The sequence below is a fragment of the Bombina bombina genome, chromosome 1, assembly GCF_027579735.1.
Source record: "Bombina bombina isolate aBomBom1 chromosome 1, aBomBom1.pri, whole genome shotgun sequence".
Lineage (NCBI taxonomy): Eukaryota > Metazoa > Chordata > Amphibia > Anura > Bombinatoridae > Bombina > Bombina bombina.
The window spans coordinates 201,643,991-201,666,610 of record NC_069499.1 but is presented as its reverse complement, the minus strand read 5'-3'; the positions used below and the strand labels follow the sequence as shown (position 1 = coordinate 201,666,610).

At 40.1% G+C, this 22,620-nt stretch overlaps 1 protein-coding gene across 1 annotated transcript in view; it reads right to left on the bottom strand.

The window, feature by feature from the left end:
• Positions 1-22,620, bottom strand: part of MIA2 (MIA SH3 domain ER export factor 2) — a 598,301-nt gene that overhangs the window by 57,800 nt on the left and 517,881 nt on the right. Inside the window, exons 26-27 of the mRNA XM_053711462.1 lie at positions 927-1,085; positions 601-735 (exon numbers count right to left, since the gene is read on the bottom strand). Of these exons, the coding sequence (XP_053567437.1) occupies positions 601-735; positions 927-1,085 (294 nt within the window). The remainder of the gene's footprint in view (positions 1-600; positions 736-926; positions 1,086-22,620) is intronic.

Sequence of the window (22,620 nt, the reverse complement as noted above, 5' to 3'; positions counted from 1 at the left end):
TGTTCTGAAGCACAAAATAACTTGTACAATCCTTTGTTACTTGTAAGATGATCTCTGGCTACGATACACATATACTTATGTACCTACTAATAGCCTCTAGGCTGTGTAAATGACAAGAGGTATTTACCCAAAGAGACACAAACTCCACTGTGCTTACCAAGCTAATACGACTGTATATAGTAGAGAACCCATCCAGTACTGTACTAAACAGCAGAGGATATGTTGAGTACATCAACATGGCCAAACAGGTTTCACCTTATGAGGGGATACAGGATCAAAGATCCTCCTTCAATTAAAATAAATTCCTTAACACCTCAATCCTCACCTGTTCCTGACAAGGCAAAGAAAAAGACTGAGATATCAGAGACATGAGAGGGATTAAAAGCTTTGTTTGTGTACCTTTGCCTCCTCGTAGTGGCCAGGAGTTGAGTTCCCAGGAGTAATGGCTTGTGGACTCTCATCCCCTTATGAAATAAATAAGCTAAGAATGTTTTTATGCTTATGCAAAAATCTATATCTAAATTGCAATAATATATTCAGAGCAACCATATAAAAAAATATTCACTATTAAAGAGCTGACCCATCTCACACACAACATGCCTGGTTCATCCATGAAAGGTTTTCCTTGATTTCTAGTGAGTTCTGCTGGGCCTGAAAATCTTCCAGAAGGTGCTGGATACTGATAAAAACGTTCTGGCCTTCTCGGTGGAAAAGGGTGTTCTTGGTAGGACAAGCCTAGTTAAAATATAAGCATTTGTTTTTATAACTGTACTATTCATTTAATTTAAACACGTTGTATTTGTTCTTATAATAACAGAATTTCAAATAAAATGGAGAAAGGATACTGGTAAAAGATTTTGTAACATGAGTAAATTTTTAAGCTAAACATATTTTTACATTACTGTGAACTACACATATTCTTCTACCTGATGGGGGAAAGTTGATTTTTTGATTTCTCTCCCAGGGAGGAGATAGGGAACCAGAGTCTGAAAGGGTGCGGTGGTGATCTGTTTTTCGGTCAGCAATTATGTCCATTTGTTCTTTGGTACCAGGATATCCTGGGTAATATCCTGGTGGTCTCATACCTAAAAGACATTATTCTTAATTCACAGTGTGCAAGACATTTCACAACACTACACAAGGTTCTAAGAAATACATCACAAAAACAAAGCTGAAACAGAATATACTGACACCGAAGGAATCAAGGTCCCTGTGCTTGTGGGAGATTACAGTCTAAATAATGAATTGAAATAAAAAAGGACGGTATTTCTTGATTGTTGGTGGTCTAATTATAGATGGAATAAGCTGAAGTCTATGGGTCAAAGAGAGACAATTAAAGAGATGGTGGAGAGTCACAGATTTTAGAACAAACAGTTTTGCTGAATCAGTGGGCCTGTAGATAGCATTTATAGTTATGCCAGTTGGGGAGGGTCGGAGAGGGGAAGATTATAAGGGAAAAGTCTAACAGGTGGGCGTAGGACAGAATTGTTTAAAGAGTATTCAAAAAGAGATGAACATAGGTGAATATTCATAAACAAATATTCAAATATAGGGAAGCCGTATAAGTAAAAGCTTTGTAGGTTAGAATCTGAACTAACAATTGTTTTCATCATCTGTATAAACAAAAATATACTTCTTCAGGTTGGAGCAAAGCTACTATCTACACTATTAATCCCTTAGTGACCAGAACATTTTTCAATTTTCTTACCGTTAAGAACCAGGGATGTTTTTACATCTCTGTGTTGGTTGTGTTTAGCTATAATTATCCTATTACTCGTTTACTGTACCCACACATATTATATACCGTTTTTCTCGTCATTAAATGTAGTTGCTAAAAATACCATTATTCTCATCATATCATATAATTTACTATAAAAAAAATAAATTATAAAATATGATAATAAAAAAATAAAAAAACATAATGTATGTAAGAACTTACCTGATAAATTAATTTCTTTCATATTGGCAAGAGTCCATGAGCTAGTGACGTATGGGACCTAAAAATGCCTATAAATACACCCCTCACCACACCCACAATTCCAGTTTAACGAATAGCCAAGTAGTGGGGTGATAAAGAAAGGAGTAATAAAGCATCAACAAAAGGAATTTGGAAATAATTGTGCTTTATACAAAAAAATCATAACCACCATAAAAAAGGGTGGGCCTCATGGACTCTTGCCAATATGAAAGAAATGAATCAGGTAAATTCTTACATAAATTATGTTTTCTTTCATGTAATTGGCAAGAGTCCATGAGTTAGTAACGTATGGGATAGCAATACCCAAGATGTGGAACTCCACGCAAGAGTCACTAGAGAGGGAGGGATAAAAATAAAAACAGCCAATTTACGCTGAAAAAATTAATCCACAACCCAAAATATAAGTTTATTCTCATAAATGAAAGGAAAAAACTTAAATCAAAAGCAGAAGAATCAAACTGAAACAGTTGCCTGAAGAACTTTTCTACCAAAAACTGCTTCCGAAGAAGCAAATACATCAAAATGGTAGAATTTAGTAAATGTATGCAAAGAAGACCAAGTAGCAGCTTTGCAAATCTGATCAACTGAAGCTTCATTCTTAAAAGCCCAGGAAGTGGAAACTGATCTAGTAGAATGAGCTATAATTCTCTGAGGCGGGATTTGACCTGACTCCAAAATAGGCTTGATGAATCAAAAGCTTTAACCACAAAACCAAAGAAAACTTCTGACCTTTCCTAGAACCAGAACAGATAACAAATAGACTAGAAGTCTTCTTGGAATCTTTAGTAGCTTCAACATAATATTTCAGAGCTCTCGCCACATCCAAAGAATGTAAAGATCTCTCCAAAGAATTCTTAGGATTAGGACACAAGGAAGGAAAAACAATTTCTCTATAAATGTTGTTAGAATTCACAACCTTGGGTAAGAATTTAAATGAAGTCTGCAAAACTGCCTTATCCTGATTAAAAAATTAGAAAACGAGAATCACAAGAGAGAGCGGATAATTCAGAAACTCTTCTAGCAGAAGAGATGGCCAAAAGAAACAACACTTTCTGATATAATGTTTTTATTGTTATTAAAGGTAAAAAAAAAAGAATATACAGAAATAAGAAAGAAAAGGAAAAGGCAAAAAATTACATAATCAATGGTACACTTATGTCATTTGGAACCAGAAAACATGGAGCAGACATACAGATAAGATATACATGAAAATAAAATCATAACCTTTTCAGATATTGAATATTTCACTTTTCTTCCTTTATCACAATAGTCATTAACACGGGATTTACCCTAACTTCATTATTATAAGCCTTAAAAAACAAAGAAAAAAAAACAAAAACAAGAAAACAAGTCTTTACAGTAATAAATGATAAATTCGGGTAGTCCAGTGTAAATTTTAAATAATTTCAACCTTTAAATTATTAAGAAAGGTGGAGCCACCTACAAATTAATTATCAAATTCCTGACCGGCTTCAAGGAAAAGTTTTTAGCTTTTGAATTTTTCTAGGGGGGGCAAAGGAGGGGGGAAGAGAGGAGAAAAAAAAAAAAAAAAAAAAAGGGGGGGGGGAAAAAAAGGGGAAAAAAAAAAGAGGTTTGCATCTTAACTTATATTCTCTAATGGTGATAGTAACTGATTCTGTAAATTGATGTTTTTGTAGTGTTTAACAAAATCTAACCACTTTAAATTAAATCTATTATGTTGCTGTTCAGAGTTATTTGCGTTATCAAATTGTTCTATTGTATATTGTCTTTGTAATAAAAATGTTAAATTATTTATAGTCGGTGAATTTTTTTGATGCCAATTTTTAAGAATGAGATATCTTCCACCCAGAATTACCGTATTACAGAAAGCTCTATTTACCAGTCTGTCTGATGTGTCTAGTAGGAAAATTATGTGTTGTAGTTCTAATATGTGATTTGTAGCTGTCACCTTATTTAACCAAAATTGTACCCGTTTCCAAAACTGGTTGATTTTTGGGCAACTCCAAAACATATGGGTTAAGTCAGCATCGACTAAAGAGCAACGTGGACATACCCTTAAACCTTGTGTCGACCATTTATTTATTTTAGCAGGCGTAAAGTATATTCTATGTAAAAGTTTTATATGCATTTCTCGCCAGCTTGCCGCGAGTGTGGCCTCGTCCAAGAGAATTATACTTTGTTTTACTTGTTCCCTTTTTAGATCTACAATCGTTGTTTGCCATTTTGAACAGATCTGTACAATATTTAGTTCCCCTGTCTTAGTAATGATCATATTATACCAGTATTTAATAGAGCGTTTACCTGCCTTAAATAATGCTAGCCCCATTTTCATTCCTGAATGGGTCCATGGAAGCTTATTATCTTCCATAGCTTTAAAGCACCAGTGTCTCACTTGAAGGTATGCAAAAAAATCCACATTCTGTACATTATAAGACTCTTTAAGAGTCTCAAATGGCATTATACTCTGTAGATTAGGTTCTCTAAGTTGTGTTAAATAAATAAGTCCTACTGTGGCCCATTTCCTAAATACTTGACTGCTAATACCAGGCGGAAAGCATGGGTCACCTCTAATAGGAAGTAAATCTGAAAAATGAGGGTCACTATCTACTCTGCGTCGTATGTCTTGCCATGCAATTATAATATGAAATAATGATTGTTTATTTTTAATACCCTTTGGAATTACTTTTTTAGGGCAGTGCAGAAGCGCTTTTAATGAGAGAGGGTATACTAAATTTTGTTCTGCTTCTGTAAATGCAATATAGTTCCCGCCCGTAATCCAGTCCATTGCGATTTTTGCAAGACTTACACTATTGTAAATAGCAAAGTTGGGTAGTGCCAATCCACCATATTGCCTTAGTTGTGACAGTTTATATAATGATATTCGGTTCGCACCCCTCCCCCATATAAATCGTCTCATTAGTTGGTCTAACCTGCTAAGATATTTTTTTGGTATGATTAGAGGGATATTTTGCATTAAATATAATATTTTAGGTAAGACGATCATCTTAATTACATTGATTCTTGCGGTAATTGAGAGTGGAAGATTATCCCATTTCATCATCTCAAATCTGATTTTCGCAAATAGGGGTGGGTAATTTAAACTAAACCAATCTTCTGGATTGGCACTGATCTGGATTCCTAAATATGTAATGTATTGCGGGGCTACTTTAAAAGGGGGTGTATATTGGTTTTGGTGATGTTTACTCAACCAGAGAAGTTCTGATTTAGATATATTAATTGTGTAACCTGAAAAAGAACCAAAATTTTTTATAATTTCCAAAATTTTGGGAATTTCAATCTGGGCATCCTTTAAAAGTAAAATCAAGTCATCTGCGTAAAGTAGAAGTTTAACAGGGATTTTGCCTATCTTAATCCCCCCTAAATTATCTCTTAAGGTAACTGCAAGGGGTTCAATTGCTAAATTAAACAAAAGCGGTGAAATTGGACATCCCTGTCGTGTTCCAGATAAAATAGGGAAAGATATAGTGTTTGAGCCATTAACCATCAAAATAGAGGTTGCATTGGAATATAAGGCACGAATACATTCAAGGAACTGATCTTTGAACCCAAAATTCTTCATAGAGCAGAATAAATGGTCCCAGATAATAGAGTCAAATGCTTTGTGGGCGTCAACTGCAAGAATGGCGGAGTTTTGTTCACTTTTATTTTTAACATCTGCTAAGAAGTCTATTAATAGAAAGATTTTGCGTATGTTTGCTGACAAATTTCTCTTAGACATAAAGCCAACCTGATCTTGATGTATTAATGGACTCATAATTAACTTCAGTCTATCTGCCAAAATTGCAGTAAATAGTTTGTAATCAGAGTTTAGTAATGAGATTGGACGATATGAGTCTATTGATTCAGGATCTTTCCCTTTTTTTAGGAGTAATATTATTTTTGAGACTGCAAAGTTAGGAGATGGAATCTTATAGTTAATTAAATAGTCATTAAATAATTCCGTAAGTACACCTATTACTTCGTTTTTGAGAATTTTATAAAATTCTGCTGGTAGCAGGTCAGGTCCGGCGGCTTTGTCCAACTTCAAATTATTTATTGCGTTTAAGACTTCCAATTCTTTAATTGGTGCATTAAGTTTCTCTAAATCTTCCGCCGAAAGCTTAGGTAATGTAATTTTTTCCCAAAAATCTTGTTTATTTTTTACATTAATATCCGCTACTGAGTATAGGTCCCTGAAGTATTTATAAAATTCTGCTTTGATTGTGTCAAGGTTCAATATTTTTTTGCCATCAATATTTAGTGACTTAATGTGATGCATCGGTTTCCTATCTTTTACAGATCTCGCTAACAATTTCCCTATTTTATTTCCAAATCTGTAAAATCTACTTTTGTTCTTCAGTTCTTGGATAGCAAATTTTTGTGATAGAAAAACTTCCCATTCTTGCTTAGCCTTCATGTAATTTTGCCAGTTAGTCTGTGTATGGGATGCAATGTATGCGTTATATTTGTTTTTTAGATAGTTAGAAATTTCAGTCTCTCTTAAATATAGCTTTTTCTTAAACCTAATAGTAAATTTTTTAATTTCTCCTCTGGCTACTGCCTTAGCAGTTTCCCAGAAGATCTCTTTCTTATGTATATAGTCTTTGTTCTGTTGAACATATTCGTGCCAAATAGCAATAAGTCGGTTTCTAAATTCTAAATTGTTTGCTAAGTAACGTGGGAAGCCGTAACTCTTAACTGGATCATATCTGTCCGTATCCCACCGTGTCTCTAATGATATCGGGGCATGGTCTGAAATGGTGAAGTTATCTATTTGTGCTTTTATATCTGAGTTAATGATTTTGTCTGACCCCAGAAAAAAGTCTATCCGTGAAAATGTCCGGTACTTTTTAGATTCACACGTAAAATCTCTACAATTAGGATATAGCAATCTCCAGATGTCTTTGATGTTTAATGCGCTAGCAAATACTTTAAGAATCCTGGAGGATTTTTTTGGGATCTGTTTAGTTTTATTTCCAGTTGCCTGTGATCTATCAATATTGTTAAAAACCATATTGAAGTCTCCTGCAACTATAAGATTCGTATTTATAGAATCATGTAATTTTAATTTTTCCCAAAATTTTATATCTGGCACATTTGGGCCATAGACATTACATAACGTGAACATACGTGAATTTATAATAATTTTCAGAATAATAAATCGTTCCCCTGGGTCTATCTCTTGCCCTATAATTCGATAATCTAAATTTTTGCTGATTATAACTGCGACCCCCCTTTTACGTGTTGCACATGGGGTATAGACAACCTCACTAACCCAGTTAACTTTAAGTTTTTTATGTTCTATTTCAGTCAGATGTGTTTCTTGTAAGAGTGCAATATCCACTCTTTTATTTCTGAGATATGTCAGGATCCTCTTTCTCTTAATCGGATTAGTGACCCCTCCCACATTCCACGAGATTAGTTTTAGTGTTGCCATTTATACTTTATTTTAAGATAACAAACCAACAACAGAAAAAAAAAAAAAAAAAAAAAAAAGGGGGGGATCAAAATAAATTCTAACCTCCTTGCCCCTCCCTCTAACCCGAACCTTTATCTTTAATAAAACATAAGTGTTTAAAGTATTTAAGGAAAAGTAGACTGTCCTTGTTTTCGACCATTCTTTCATTTTTATACAATTCTTAGCCTTAGTTATCTCGTTTATTATATGAAGGTAAAATAAAATTATCCAGCTTGCCATACTATTAACTGCCCATACATCAATAAGCAGAGAGCACAAAAAAGAAAAAAGAAAGGAGAGAAAAGGAGGAGCATTTTCCTTATTTTTTAGTGATTACCTAGGTTGGAACTTATTCAAAAATGCCTTGGCCTCTGCAATTGTTTCTAGTGTAGTTGTCTCATTATCCATATAGATCTTAATTTTAGCGGGATAAATTAAGTGTGCGGCTAGGCCCAAGTTTATCATGTTTGTACAAAATGGAGCCATACTTTTGCGTTTTGTTGCTGTCTGGGCTGAGTAATCTTGAAAGATTAAAATTCTATTATTGTCAATCTCTAGGTTTTTCATTTTTCTGAATGCTCTAAGTATTAGTACTTTGTCCTGAAAGTTCAGGTATTTGATTAGGATAGCTCGTTTCTGAATAGTATTTTCTGATGTGTTTCTAATAAAACCTACACGATGTGCTCTTTCAACCGTAAAATTATGCAGTTTAGTATCAATCTCTAGACTTTGTGGCAAAGTCACTGAGGCAAAATATATTAAATCCTGAAAATTGGTGGTTTCTGGAAGGCCTACTATTTTTAAGTTGTTCCTACGTGATCTATTTTCTAAATATTCTATTTTGTCAGTAATTTCTGAGATTTTTATATCATGCTGTTGTATAGAGAGGTTTTGCTTAGTCACAGAGTCTTCAGTATCTGAAATTCTTGATTCAATTTCTGTAAGTCTAGATGTAAAGTTTTTCATTTCTACTGAGAGTGTAAATAGTTCTGTTTTGATATGGTCAAGTTGAGGTGATAGAGATAGTGCTACCTGTTTAGAAATTTCTTCTATATCATCTTTAGAAATATTTACAGTGGTCATTTCAGGTCTAATATCACTAATACTTTCAATACTATGTCTGGGCTTTCTATCCTTGGGTTTTGCTGGCATTGCGTGTGATTTAGGTGCAAAATATTTGTCCATGTGTCAGAAAAAAAAAAAATTAGGGTGTTTACAGAAGTAAGAAATAGAATATGTGAGAGTGACAGAGTGTGTAAAGTGTCGAGCCTGTGTTTAATAGTGACCTAGAAAGAAAGAGGGAAAAGAGAAAAAAAGAAAGAGGAGGAAAGTAAAAATAGATAAAAAAAGTGCATAGGTGTTTCTAGTATAGGTGATTATGTTACGTGTTAGGGAGTGTTCTCCTGTATGAGTTTGTGAATATGCAATGGTCAACAATTTGTCATCTACTTCAGTAAAATTTGTAACTCAACTACTCCTCTCTCCTTCCTCTACTATACTCTAAATTAAAAAAAAAAAAAAACAACACTTTCCAAGAAAGTAGTTTAATGTCCAAAGAATACATAGGCTCAAACGGAGGAGCCTGAAAAGCCTTCAAAACCAAATTCAGACTCCAAGGAGGAGAGATTGATTTAATGACAGGCTTGATACAAAGCAAAGCCTGCACAAAACAATGAATATCAGGAAGTTTAGCAATCTTTCTGTGAAATAAAACAGAGACTGCATCCTGTGTCACACGGATGATGTACACCAGTCTGGCCATAAAAGGAAGTGCAGGAAATGAGCAGCATCACATAGTATGCACCTGAGTCAGCAAGAGAGGTGAGTAAAATGGCTGCCAGCAGCACATGGCAAACAAAACAGGGTAAAAACCATGACAGTACCCTCCCCTCAACGACCCCTCCCCTGCGGGAGGACAAAAGCCTTATTGGGTAAACGGGCATGGAAGGCACGGAGGATGGCGGGAGCATGAACATCAGAGGAGGGAACCCATGGACGCTCCTCCGGACCGTAGCCCCTCCAGTGAACCAAATACTGTACGCGGCCCCTGGACATACGAGAGTCAATAATGCTGCTGACCTCATACTCCTCATGGTTGTCAACAAAGATAGGATGGGGGCGAGGCAACACAGTGGTAAACCGATTACAAACCAATGGTTTCAAAAGGGAGACATGAAAAACATTGGAGATGCGCATTGCAGGAGGAAGGTCAAGAGCGTAGGCCACAGGATTGACCCGTCGGAGTATTCGAAAAGGACCAACATAACGGGGAGCCAGTTTATTGAAAGGCACACGAAGGTTCAAGTTGCAGGAGGACAGCCAAACTCTCTCACCAACCTGGTAGGAAGGCGCGGGCAGACGTCTAAGATAAGCCTGGAACGTTTGGCGCTGCATAGAACGATGAAGGCAATCCTGAATCTGCACCCACGTGGAACGGAGTTGCCGGAGATGCTCCTCCAAGGCGGGAATACTCTGAGACATGAATGAATCGGGCAACAAGGATGGTTGAAACCCATAATTCGCCATGAACGGGGATAACTTAGAGGAAGCATTAATAGCACTATTACGAGCAAACTCTGTCCAAGGTAACAGTTCAGACCAATTATTGTGGTGATCTGAGACATAGCAATGGAGGAACAGTTCCAGAGCTTGATTAGACTGTTCCGCAGCCCAATTGGATTGAGGGTGATATACCGAGGAGAAGGAACAATGGATCCCCATTTGAGCACAAAATCTGGAGACAAACCGTCTACCCCGGGCCGACACTATCTCCTTGGGTAACCCATGTAAACAGAAGACCTCCCGGGCAAAAATTGAAGCAAGCACCTGAGCGGTAGACAACTTCTTCAATGTAATGCAATGTGACATTTTAGAAAAACGGTCAACCACCATAAGGATAACAGTATTGCCATTAGAAACAGGGAGCTCGACAATGAAGTCCATGGAAAGATGTGTCCAAGGATGCTCACCATTAGCAATAGGTTGAAGAAGACCCACAGGAAGACGTCGAGGAGTCTTATTCTGTGCACAAACTGAGCAGGAGGCAACATACGCAGCAACATCAGAACGAAGAGCTGGCCACCAGAATTGTCGAGTGACAAACCAAATCATTTGTTTCTTGCCTGGGTGACCTGCGGCTTTAGGATAGTGGTAAGTGTGCAAAAGTTTAGTTCGAAGATTCTCAGGAACAAAACACTTACCACTAGGTTTCTCAGGAGGTGCATTGCTTTGTGCAGCCAGGATCGCCTCCCCCAAGGGAGAAGTCAAAATTAATATGTATTCTAGCCAAAATATGGTCAGGAGGTATAACTGGAGTAGGTACAGACTCCTCCTTGGACAGAGGTGAAAATTGTCGAGAGAGGGCATCAGCCCTAACATTCTTACTACCAGGCAGGTAGGAGACCACATAATTAAACCGAGACAAAAATAGCGCCCATCTGGCCTGTCGGGGCGACAAACGTTTTGCTTCAGATAGATAAGTTAAATTCTTGTGGTCAGTAAGCATGAGCACTGGCACGCTAGTACCCTCGAGAAGATGCCTCCATTCCTTGAGTGCCAAAATTATGGCCAGTAATTCCCTGTCGCCAATTTCATAATTGCACTCTGCTGGAGACAATTTCTTAGAGAAGAAACCACACGGATTCAAGGAACCGTCAGGCGTAGGACGTTGAGACAAGAGGGCACCTACTCCAGTCTCAGACGCATCAACCTCAAGAACGAAAGGCAGGACAGGGTTAGGATGAGCCAGAACTGGAGCGGCAGCAAAGGCAGTCTTAAGACTATCAAAGGCCTTAATGGCAGAAGGTGACCAATGGAGTGGATCATTCTCTTTACGGGTCATGTCTGTGATAGGTTTGACAGAGGAAGAAAAGTTTTTAATAAACTTTCTATAGTAATTGGCAAACCCCAAAAAATGTTGAATAGACCGAAGACCAACTGGGCGAGGCCAATGCAGAACTGCAGATAACTTCAAGGAGAACCCTGCAATGGAGATAACATAACCTAGGAAGGTTACTTGAGTCTGATGGAACTCACATTTCTCAAGTTTACAAAACAGGCCGTTCTCACATAGTCTCTGAAGAACCCGTGTAACATCAGAATGATGAGCCTCAAGTGTGGGTGAGTGTATGAGGATGTCGTCTAAGTACACCACAACACACTGGTGCAACATATCTCGTTAGACATCATTAATAAATTCCTGGAAAACAGCAGGAGCATTACATAGGCCAAAGGGCATTACAAGATACTCATAATGCCCACTCCTGGTGTTAAATGCTGTTTTCCATTCGTGCCCCCCTCCTTGATCCTAACGAGATTGTACACTCCTCTCAAATCAAGTTTAGTAAAGACCGTAGCTCCCTTGAGGCGGTCAAAGAGTTCCGTAATGAGCAGAAAAAGGTAAGCATTCTTAATGGTAAGACGATTAAGACCCCTATAATCGATGCATGGTCTTAACTCGCCACCCTTTTTCTTCACAAAATTTCGGACCTGTGCCAGTCGAGACTGGGATCATGCTTTTGGAGCCAGGGATAACCCAGAATAATCGGAAAATGCGGAGAGTTCATCACCTGGAACTGGAGGGTTTCAAAATGGAGAGCCACAACAGCCATGGATAACGGAGCAGTTTCGTGAGTAACAAGTGCAGGCTGAAGGGGCCTGCCATCAATGGCCTCAATAGCAAGCGGAACGGACCGAGGCAAAACAGGAATGGAGTGCTTTGATACAAAAGCACTGTCAATGAAATAGCCCGCAGCACTGGAGTCAACAAGAGCCTGGGTGACTATGGAGAAGTCCACACAGGAAAGGACAACCGTGACCAAAGGTTTCTCCTTTAGCGGTTCTGGGGATGAGGATAAACCACCCAAGGTCTGCCCCTGACAGGACCTTAGGTGTGAGCGTTTCCTGGCCGTGTAGGACAAGACTTCAAAAGGTGGCCCTGTAACCCACAATAGAGGCAGAGCCCCTCCCTCCTCCTACAGGCCCTCTCTGCCACGGAGAGACGCGTGAATCCCAACTGCATCGGCTCAGCAGTACCTGGTGACTCTGGACCAGGAGGCATGGGAGGAGAGGGAGGCATGGGTGGGAACGAACACGTAGGAGACAACGGAACAGGAGGCTACCGCAAGCGCTCCTTGAAAGAGGGCCTCTCACTTAGTCTGATATCAATTAGGATCAAAAAAGACACCAATGCCTCAAGACCTTCTGGTAAATTTTAAAAAACTTCGTCTTTAATCGCATCAGAGAGCCCATGAAAGAAGGCGGCAACAAGTGCTTTAATGTTCCAACCTACCTCTGCGGCAAGCGTACGGAACTCAATGGCGTACTGAGCAACAGATCTTGTACCTTGCTGAATGGACACGAGTCGTTTAGCAGCAGAGGAGGAGCGAGCTGGAACATCAAATACCCTTCGAAAGGAGGCCACAAATTTAGGGTAATTTGAAATCACAGGTTTATTAGTCTCCCACAAGGGATTAGCTCAGGCAAGAGCTGTGTCAGAGAGTAACGAGATGAGAAATCCCACCTTAGCTCTGTCAGAGGGAAACGCCAGAGGTAACATCTCAAAGTAAATGCCCACCTGGTTCAAAAACCCCTTTTCACTGAATAGGATTGCCTCCATATCGCTGAGGTAGAGGTGCAGAACCGGACATGCTCCTGGTAGGACTAGGTGCAGCAGCGGAAACGGGAGCAGCCATAATTTGCGGGACACTTTGGTCCAAATGTGCAGTGCGAGTCAGCAGGGTTTGCAGGGCTAGTGCAAATTGATCCAAGCGGTGATCCTGTTCATCCATCCTGGAAATTATGGCAGGTAAAGGTGGATTATTAGCACATCAGGATTCATGGCCCTTGCGTAATGTCAGGGTGCCAGGAATCAGACTGAGATGAGAAGTGCAAAAATAATCACACCTTTATTAATAGCAAAAAATAATAAAAAGTCCACAAGTCAAATAACAAGCCAGGAATCAAAACCAAAGCTGGGAGTCAGACGAGCCAAGTCAGGAGCCAAAGTGAATAGTCAGACGAGCCGAGTCAGGAACCAAAGCGAGTAGTCAGACGAGCTGGAATTAGGAACAAGGAGAACAGCAGAGTCAGGAACAAGCCAGGGATCAGGAACCAGGAGGGACATCAGACAGCCAGGTAATACTCAGGAGCTCTCACAAACAGGTCTGAGACAACGCAAGGGCAAAGAATACTGAACAGAGGCCATTAAATAATAAGTGATGACATCACAATTCTGAGACTGCATCCTGTCTCACACGGATGATGTACACCAGTCTGGCCATAAAAGGAAGTGCAGGAAATGAGCAGCATCACACAGTATGCACCAGATTCAGAAAGAGAGGTGAGTAAAATGGCTGCCAGCAGCACATGGCAAACAAAACAGGGAAAAAACCCTGACACTTATGTGGCAGCTTCAGGAATGGGAAAAAAAATGTAAACAGCATAGCCCTCTGATAGAGAATAAAGGCAAAAGGCAAGAGGCATATAGGAATGCGGTTTAAAATAATGAAAATATTTGGGGCCAAGTATGACGACCAAGCAGAGAAACAATTTTAGCGCTAACAACATCTGGAAATGACACAGTTGCGTCATTAAAGAGGAAAGCTTGTGAAAGGACTCGGCGTCGACAAAAACTCCGGAAATTACAAATTTGCGTCATCGAATGTAACTTAGTACCAAAAAAAATCTTGTGCCAAAAATGACGCAATATAGTTTGGCATTTTGCGCCTTCACAAGCCTAATTCTGCCCGCAAATTTAAAATGACAGTCAATTGAAAAAAGACTATACCACAGGTAAGAAATAAATTTTCCTAAAAAATGCATTTCCCAGATATGAAACTGACAGTCTGCAAAAGGAAATATACTGAAACCTAAATCATGGCAAATATAAGTACAATACATATATTTAGAACTTTATATAAATACATAAAGTGCCAAACCATAGCTGAGAGTGTCGTAAGTAATAAAAACATACTTACCAAAAGACACCCATCCACATATAGCAGATAGCCAAACCAGTACTGAAACGGTTATCAGTAGAGGTAATGGAATATGAGAGTATATCGTCAATCTGAAAAGGGAGGTAGGAGATGAATCTCTACGACCGGTAACAGAGAACCTATGAAATAGATCTCCTGTGAGGAAATCCGCTGTATTCAAAAGGTGATACTCCCTTCACATCCCTCTGACATTCACTGTACTCTGAGAGGAATCAGGCTTCAAAATGCTGAGAAGCGCATATCAACGTAGAAATCTTAGCACACACTTACTTCACCACCTCCATAGGAGGCAAAGTTTGTAAAACTGAATTGTGGGTGTGGTGAGGGGTGTATTAATAGACATTTTGAGGTTTGGGAAACTTTGCCCCTCCTGGTAGGATTGTTTATCCCATACGTCACTAGCTCATGGACTCTTGCCAATTACATGAAAGAAACACTTTTTTCTAACACTGACCCCCAAAATTGGTTAAACATCTACAACCACCAAAAAACACTGATGCTAAATAGTTTCTACATTTTGTCCTGTGTTTAGAAATACCCAATGTTTACCCCCTTAACGGACCAGGAATTTTAGACTAAAACAAGTATTTTTAGCATTTTTGCTATCACTCCATTTTAAACAGAAATATTTTTATATTTACAACCCAAAGTATTGCTCTAGGCCCATTTTGGTATATTTCATGCCACTATTTCACCGCCAAATGCGATCAAATAAAAAAAAAAAAAAGTCAACTTTTTCACAAACTTTTCCCCAAACTTTAGGTTTCTCACTGAAATTATTTACAAACAGCTTGTGCAATTATGGCACAAATGGTTGTAAATGCTTCTCTGTGATCCCTTTTGTTCAGAAATAGCAGACAACAAAATTTATGCTTACCTGATAAATTTATTTCTCTTGTGGTGTATCCAGTCCACGGATCATCCATTACTTGTGGGATATTCTCCTTCCCAACAGGGAGCTGCAAGAGGATCACCCACAGCAGAGCTGTCTATATAGCTCCTCCCCTAACTGCCACCTACCAGTCATTCGACCGAAGACAAGCAGAGAAAGGAGAAACTATAGGTTGCAGTGGTGACTGTAGTTTAAAAATAAAAAACACCTGCCTTAAAATGACAAGGCGGGCCGTGGACTGGATACACCACAAGAGAGATAAATTTATCAGGTAAGCATAAATTTGGTTTCTCTTGTAAGGTGTATCCAGTCCACGGATCATCCATTACTTGTGGGATACCAATACCAAAGCTATAGGACACGGATGAAGGGAGGGACAAGGCAGGTGCTTAAATGGAAGGCACCACTGCCTGTAAGACCTTTCTCCCAAAAATAGCCTCCGAAGAAGCAAAAGTATCAAATTTATAGAATTTAGAAAAAGTATGAAGCGAGGACCAAGTCGCCGCCTTACAAATCTGTTCAACAGAAGCCTCATTCTTAAAAGCCCATGTGGAAGCTACTGCTCTAGTAGAATGAGCTGTAATTCTTTCAGGAGGCTGCTGGCCAGCAGTCTCATAAGCTAAGTGGATTATACTTCTTAGCCAAAAAGATAGAGAAGTTGCCGAAGCCTTTTGGCCTCTCCTCTGTCCAGAGTAGACAACAAACAATGCAGATGTTTGACGAAAATCTTTAGTAGCTTGTAAATAAAACTTTAAAGCGCGAACCACGTCAAGATTGTGTAATAGACGTTCCTTCTTTGAAGAAGGATTAGGACACAGTGACGGAACAACAATCTCCTGATTGATATTTTTATTAGATACCACCTTAGGCAGAAAACCAGGTTCGGTACGTAACACTACCTTATCTGCATGGAAAATGAGATAAGGGGAATCACATTGTAAAGCAGATAACTCTGAAACTCTTCGAGTCGAGGAGATAGCTACTAAAAACAGAACTTTCCAAGATAAGAGCTTAATATCTATGGAATGCAAAGGTTCAAACGGAACCCCTTGAAGAACTTTAAGAACTAAATTTAAACTCCAAGGCGGAGCAACAGGTTTAAACACAGGCTTGATTCTGACTAAAGCCTGACAAAACGCCTGCACGTCTGGAACCTCAGCCAGACGTTTGTGCAAAAGAATAGACAGAGCAGAAATCTGTCCTTTTAAGGAACTAGCTGACAAACCCTTCTCCAATCCTTCTTGGAGAAAAGATAATATCCTAGGAATCCTGACCTTACTTCATGAGTAACCCTTGGATTCACACCAATGAAGATATTTACACCATATCTTATGATAGATTTTCCTGGTGACAGTCTTTCGCGCCTGTATTAAGGTATCAATGACCGACTCGGAGAAACCACGCTTTGATAAAATCAAGCGTTCAATCTCCAAGCAGTCAGCCGCAGAGAAATTAGATTTGGATGGTTGAAAGGACCCTGAAGTAGAAGGTCCTGCCTCAGAGGCAGAGTCCATGGTGGAAAGGATGACATGTCCACCAGATCTGCATACCAAGTCCTGCGTGGCCACGCAGGTGCTATCAAAATTACTGATGCTCTCTCCTGTTTGATCTTGGCAATCAGACGAGGGAGCAGAGGAAACGGTGGAAACACATAAGCCAGGTTGAAGGACCAAGGCGCTGCTAGAGCATCTATCAGCACTGCCTTGGGATCCCTGGACCTAGATCCGTAACAAGGAAGCTTGGTGTTCTGGCGAGACGCCATGAGATCCAGTTCTGGTTTGCCCCAACGTTGAATCAACTGTGCAAACACCTCCGGATGGAGCTCCCACTCCCCCGGATGAAAAGTCTGACGACTTAGAAAATATGCCTCCCAGTTCTCTACTCCTGGGATATGGATAGCTGATAGATGGCAAGAGTGAATCTCTGCCCATTGAATTATCTTTGAAACCTCCAACATCGCTAGGGAACTCCTTGTTCCCCCTTGATGGTTGATGTAAGCTACAGTCGTGATGTTGTCCGACTGAAATCTGATGAACCTCAATGCCGCTAGCTGAGGCCAAGCCTGAAGAGCATTGAATATCGCTCTTAGTTCAAGAATGTTTATTGGAAGGAGTGCCTCCTCCTGAGTCCACGACCCCTGAGCCTTCAGAGAGTTCCAGACTGCACCCCAGCCCAGAAGGCTGGCATCTGTTGTTACTATTGTCCAATCTGGCCTGTGGAAGGTCATACCTTTGGACAGATGGACCCGAGATAGCCACCAGAGAAGAGAATCCCTGGTCTCTTGATCCAGATTTAGTAGAGGGGACAAATCTGTGTAATCCCCATTCCACTGACTGAGCATGCAGAGTTGCAGCGGTCTGAGATGTAGGCGGGCAAACGGAACTATGTCCATTGCCGCTACCATTAAGCCGATTATTTCCATACACTGAGCCACCGAAGGGCGAGAAGTATAATAAAGAACACGGCAGGAATTTAGAAGTTTTGACAACCTGTCCTCTGTCAGGTAAATCCTCATTTCTACAGAATCTATCAGAGTTCCCAGGAAGGAAACTCTTGTGAGAGGGGATAGAGAACTTTTCGTTCACTTTCCACCCATGAGACCTCAGGAATGCCAGAACAATGTCCGTATGGGACTTGGCAATTTGGAAATTCGACGCCTGTATCAGAATGTCGTCTAAGTAAGGGGCTACTGCTATGCCCAGCGGCCTTAGGACCGCCAGAAGTGACCCCAGAACCTTTGTAAAGATTCTTGGTGCCATAGCTAACCCAAAGGGAAGAGCCACAAACTGGTAATGCCTGTCTAGGAAGGCAAACCTGAGAAACCGCTGATGATCTTTGTGTATCGGAATGTGAAGATAAGCATCCTTTAAGTCCACGGTAGTCATGTATTTACCCTCCTGGATCATAGGTAGGATGGTTCGAATAGTCTCCATCTTGAAAGATGGGACCCTGAGAAATTTGTTTAGGATCTTGAGATCTAAGATTGGTCTGAAGGTTCCCTCTTTCTTGGGAACCACAAAGAGATTTGAATAGAAGCCTTGCCACTGTTCCTCCTTTGGAACTGGGTGGATCACTCCCATAACTAGGAGGTCTTGAACACAATGTAAGAATGCCTCTCTCTTTATCTGGTCTGCAGATAATTGTGAGAGGTGAAACCTTCCTTTTGGAGAAGAAGCTTTGAAGTCCAGAAGATATCCCTGGGACACAATTTCCAAGCCCAGGGATCCTGGACATCTCTTGCCCAAGCCTGGGCGAAGAGAGAAAGTCTGCCCCCTACTAGATCCGTTACCGGATCGGGGGCTGATCTTTCATGCTGTCTTAGAGGCAGAAGCAGGCTTCTTGGCCTGCTTACCTTTGTTCCAGGCCTGGTTAGGTCTCCAGACCGGCTTGGACTGGGCAAAATTTCCCTCTTGTTTTGCATTAGAGGGAGTTGATGCCGCGCTCGTCTTAAAGTTTCAAAAGGCACGAAAATTAGTTTGTTTGGTCCTTAATTTATTAGACCTATCCTGAGGAAGGGCATGACCTTTTCCTCCAGTAATATCAGAAATGATCTCCTTCAGTCCAGGCCCGAATAGGGTCTGCCCCTTGAAGGGAATGTTGAGAAGCTTAGACTTTGAAGTAACGTCAGCTGACCAGGATTTAAGCCATAGCGCCCTACCCGCCTGTATAGCAAAACCTGAGTTCTTAGCCGTTAGTTTGGTTAAATGAACAACGGCGTCAGAAACAAATGAATTGGCTAGCTTAAGTGCTTTAAGCTTGTCAAGTATATCATCCAATTGAGTTTCTACCTGTAAGGCCTCTTCCAGAGACTCAAACCAGAAGGCCGCAGCAGCAGTGACCGGGGCAAGGCATGCAAGAGGCTGGAGAATAAAACCTTGTTGAATAAACATTTTCTTAAGGTAACCCTCTAACTTTTTATCCATTGGATCTAGGAAAGCACAACTGTCCTCGACGGGAATAGTTGTACGCTTAGCTAGGGTAGAAACTGCTCCCTCCACCTTAGGGACCATTTGCCATAAGTCCCGTGTAGCGGCATCTATTGGAAACATTTTCTTAAAAATAGGAGGGGGAGAGAATGGTACACCTGGTCTATCCCATTCCTTAGTAATAATTTCTGAAAACCTTTTAGGTATTGGAAAAACATCAGTGTAAACAGGCACTGCATAGTATTTATCCAATCTACACAATTTCTCAGGCACTATAATGGTGACACAGTCATCCAGAGTAGCTAAAACCTCCCTGAGCAACACGGGGAGGTGTTCAAGCTTAAATTTAAATGTAGACATATCAGAATCAGGTTGAAGCATCTTCCCTGAGTCAGAAAAATCACCCACAGAAAGAAGCTCTCCTGCCTCAGCTTCTGCATATTGTGAGGGTATATCAGACATAGCTACTAAAGCGTCAGAGAGCTCTGTATTTTTTCTAGTCCCAGAGCTGTCTCGCTTTCCTTGTAACCCTGGTAGTTTGGACAATACCGCTGTAAGGATATGATCCATAACTGCCGCCATGTCTTGTAAAGTAAACGCCATGGGTGCGCTAGATGTACTTGGCGCCACTTGAGCGGGAGTCCCTTGAGCGGGAGTCAAAGGTTCTGGCACGTGGGGCAATTAGTCGGCATAACTTCCCCCTTGTCAATTTCCTCTGGTGATAAATCTTTTAAAGACAGAATATGATCTTTATAACTTAAAGTAAAATCAGTACATTTGGTACACATTCTAAGAGGGGGTTCCACAATGGCTTCTAAACATAATGAACAAGGAGTTTCCTCTATGTCAGACATGTTTAAACAGACTAGCAATGAGACCAGCAAGCTTGGAAAACACTTTGATAAATGTAAACAAGCAAAAAATAAAAACGGTACTGTGCCTTTAAGAGAAACAAATTTTGTCAGAAATTGAAAAACAATGATAAAAAGCAGTAAATCTTACAAAATTTTTACTAACAGAGCATTGCACCCACTTGCAAATGGATGATTAACCCCTTAGTTTCAAAACCGGATAAAAAAAAACCGATATAAACGTTTTTTAACAGTCACAACAAACTGCCACAGACCTGCTGTGGCCCTACCTGCCCATACAACGACTTTTGAAGGCACAAAAACCCTTTGTAGCGGTCCTAAGTGTTCAGGGGACTCCTTCAGGGAAGCTGGAAGTCTCAAGCTGCAAAAACTACTGCACGATTTAGGCCTGAAATTAGGCCCCTCCCAACCTGTACTCACAGTGAGAGGGCCATAAAAAACTATCCCTAGGCAAAATCTAGCCAGCCATGTGGAAAAAACTGGGCCCCAATAAAGTTTTATCACCAATATGTAGAAAAAAAACGTTTAAACACTTCCAGCAAACGTTATCTTATTTTCAGTAATGTGAGAAAGTAATAAGAATATTACCTTTTACAGCAAGCATGATACTAGTCGTAATTAAATCACTGTAATCAGGCTTACCTTAAATAAATCTGGTATTAACAGCATTTTCTAGCATATTCATTTCTCTAGAAAAATTTAAACTGCACATACCTCATAGCAGGAGACCCTGCACGCCATTCCCCCAGCTGAAGTTACCTCATCTCTTCAGTTATGTGTGAGAAAAGCAATGGATCTTAGTTACAACCTGCTAAGATCATCAAAAACCACAGGCAGACTCTTCTTCAACTTTCTGCCTGAGGCTAAAACAGTACAACTCCGGTACCATTTGAAAATAATAAACTTTTGATTGAAGATAAACTACATAAATTCACCACATCTCTCTAGCTACTTCCTATCTTGTCGAGAGCTGCTAGAAAATGACTGGTAGGTGGCAGTTAGGGGAGGAGCTATATAGACAGCTCTGCTGTGGGTGATCCTCTTGCAGCTCCCTGTTGGGAAGGAGAATATCCCACAAGTAATGGATGATCCGTGGACTGGATACACCTTACAAGAGAAATATATGGCTTTGGCATTGCTTTTTAGTAATTAGAAGGCCGCTAAATGTAGCTGTGCACCACTCTTGTATTATGCCCAGCAGTGGGTTAATTAGGTAGCTTGTAGGGTTCATTTTAGCTTTAGTGTATAGATTACCCTCCCACCTGACACATCCCACCCCCTGATCCCTCTCAGACAGCTCTCTTCCCTCCCCCATCTTAAAGGGACCGTAAAGTAAAAATTAAACTATCATGATTCAAATAGATCATGCAATTTTAAACAACTTTCCAAATTACTTCTGTTATCAAATTTGCTTTGTTCTCTTGATATCTTTCATGGACGAGCAAAACTAGGTAGGCTCATAAGAGCTCGGGAGTGCACACGTCTTTAGTACTCTGTGGCAGCAGTGTTTTGCAACATTATCTGTAGATTTGTTATACATTGTTGCAAAACACTGCTGTAGATTTGTTATACAATGTTGCAAAACACTGCTGCCATAGAGTACTAAAGACACGTGCACACCCCTGAGCTCTTATGAGCCTACCTAGTTTTACTCATTCAATAAAAGATACCAAAAGAACAAAGTGGAAAGTTGTTTAAAATTGCATGCTCTATCCGAAGCATGAAAGTTTAATTTTGACTTTACTGTCCCTTTACGTACTGGCAGAAAGTCTGCCAGTATGAAAAACATAATTTATGCTTACCTGATAAATTCCTTTCTTCTGTTGTGTGATCAGTCCACGGGTCATCATTACTTCTGGGATATTATCTGCTCCCCTACAGGAAGTGCAAGAGGATTCACCCAGCAGAGTTGCTATATAGCTCCTCCCCTCTACGTCACCTCCAGTCATTCGACCAAAGACCAACGAGAAAGGAGAAGCCAAGGGTGTAGTGGTGACTGAATTATAATTTAAAAAATATTTACCTGCCTTAAAAAACAGGGCGGGCCGTGGACTGATCACACAACAGAAGAAAGGAATTTATCAGGTAAGCATAAATTATGTTTTCTTCTGTTATGTGTGATCAGTCCACGGGTCATCATTACTTCTGGGATACCAATACCAAAGCAAAAGTACACGGATGACGGGAGGGATAGGCAGGCTCATTATACAGAAGGAACCACTGCCTGAAGAACCTTTCTCCCAAAAATAGCCTCCGAAGAAGCAAAAGTGTCAAATTTGTAAAATTTGGAAAAAGTATGAAGCGAAGACCAAGTTGCAGCCTTGCAAATCTGTTCAACAGAGGCCTCATTCTTAAAGGCCCAAGTGGAAGCCACAGCTCTAGTGGAATGAGCTGTAATTCTTTCAGGAGGCTGCTGTCCAGCAGTCTCATAGGCTAAACGTATTATGCTACGAAGCCAAAAAGAGAGAGAGGTAGCAGAAGCTTTTTGACCTCTCCTCTGTCCAGAATAAACGA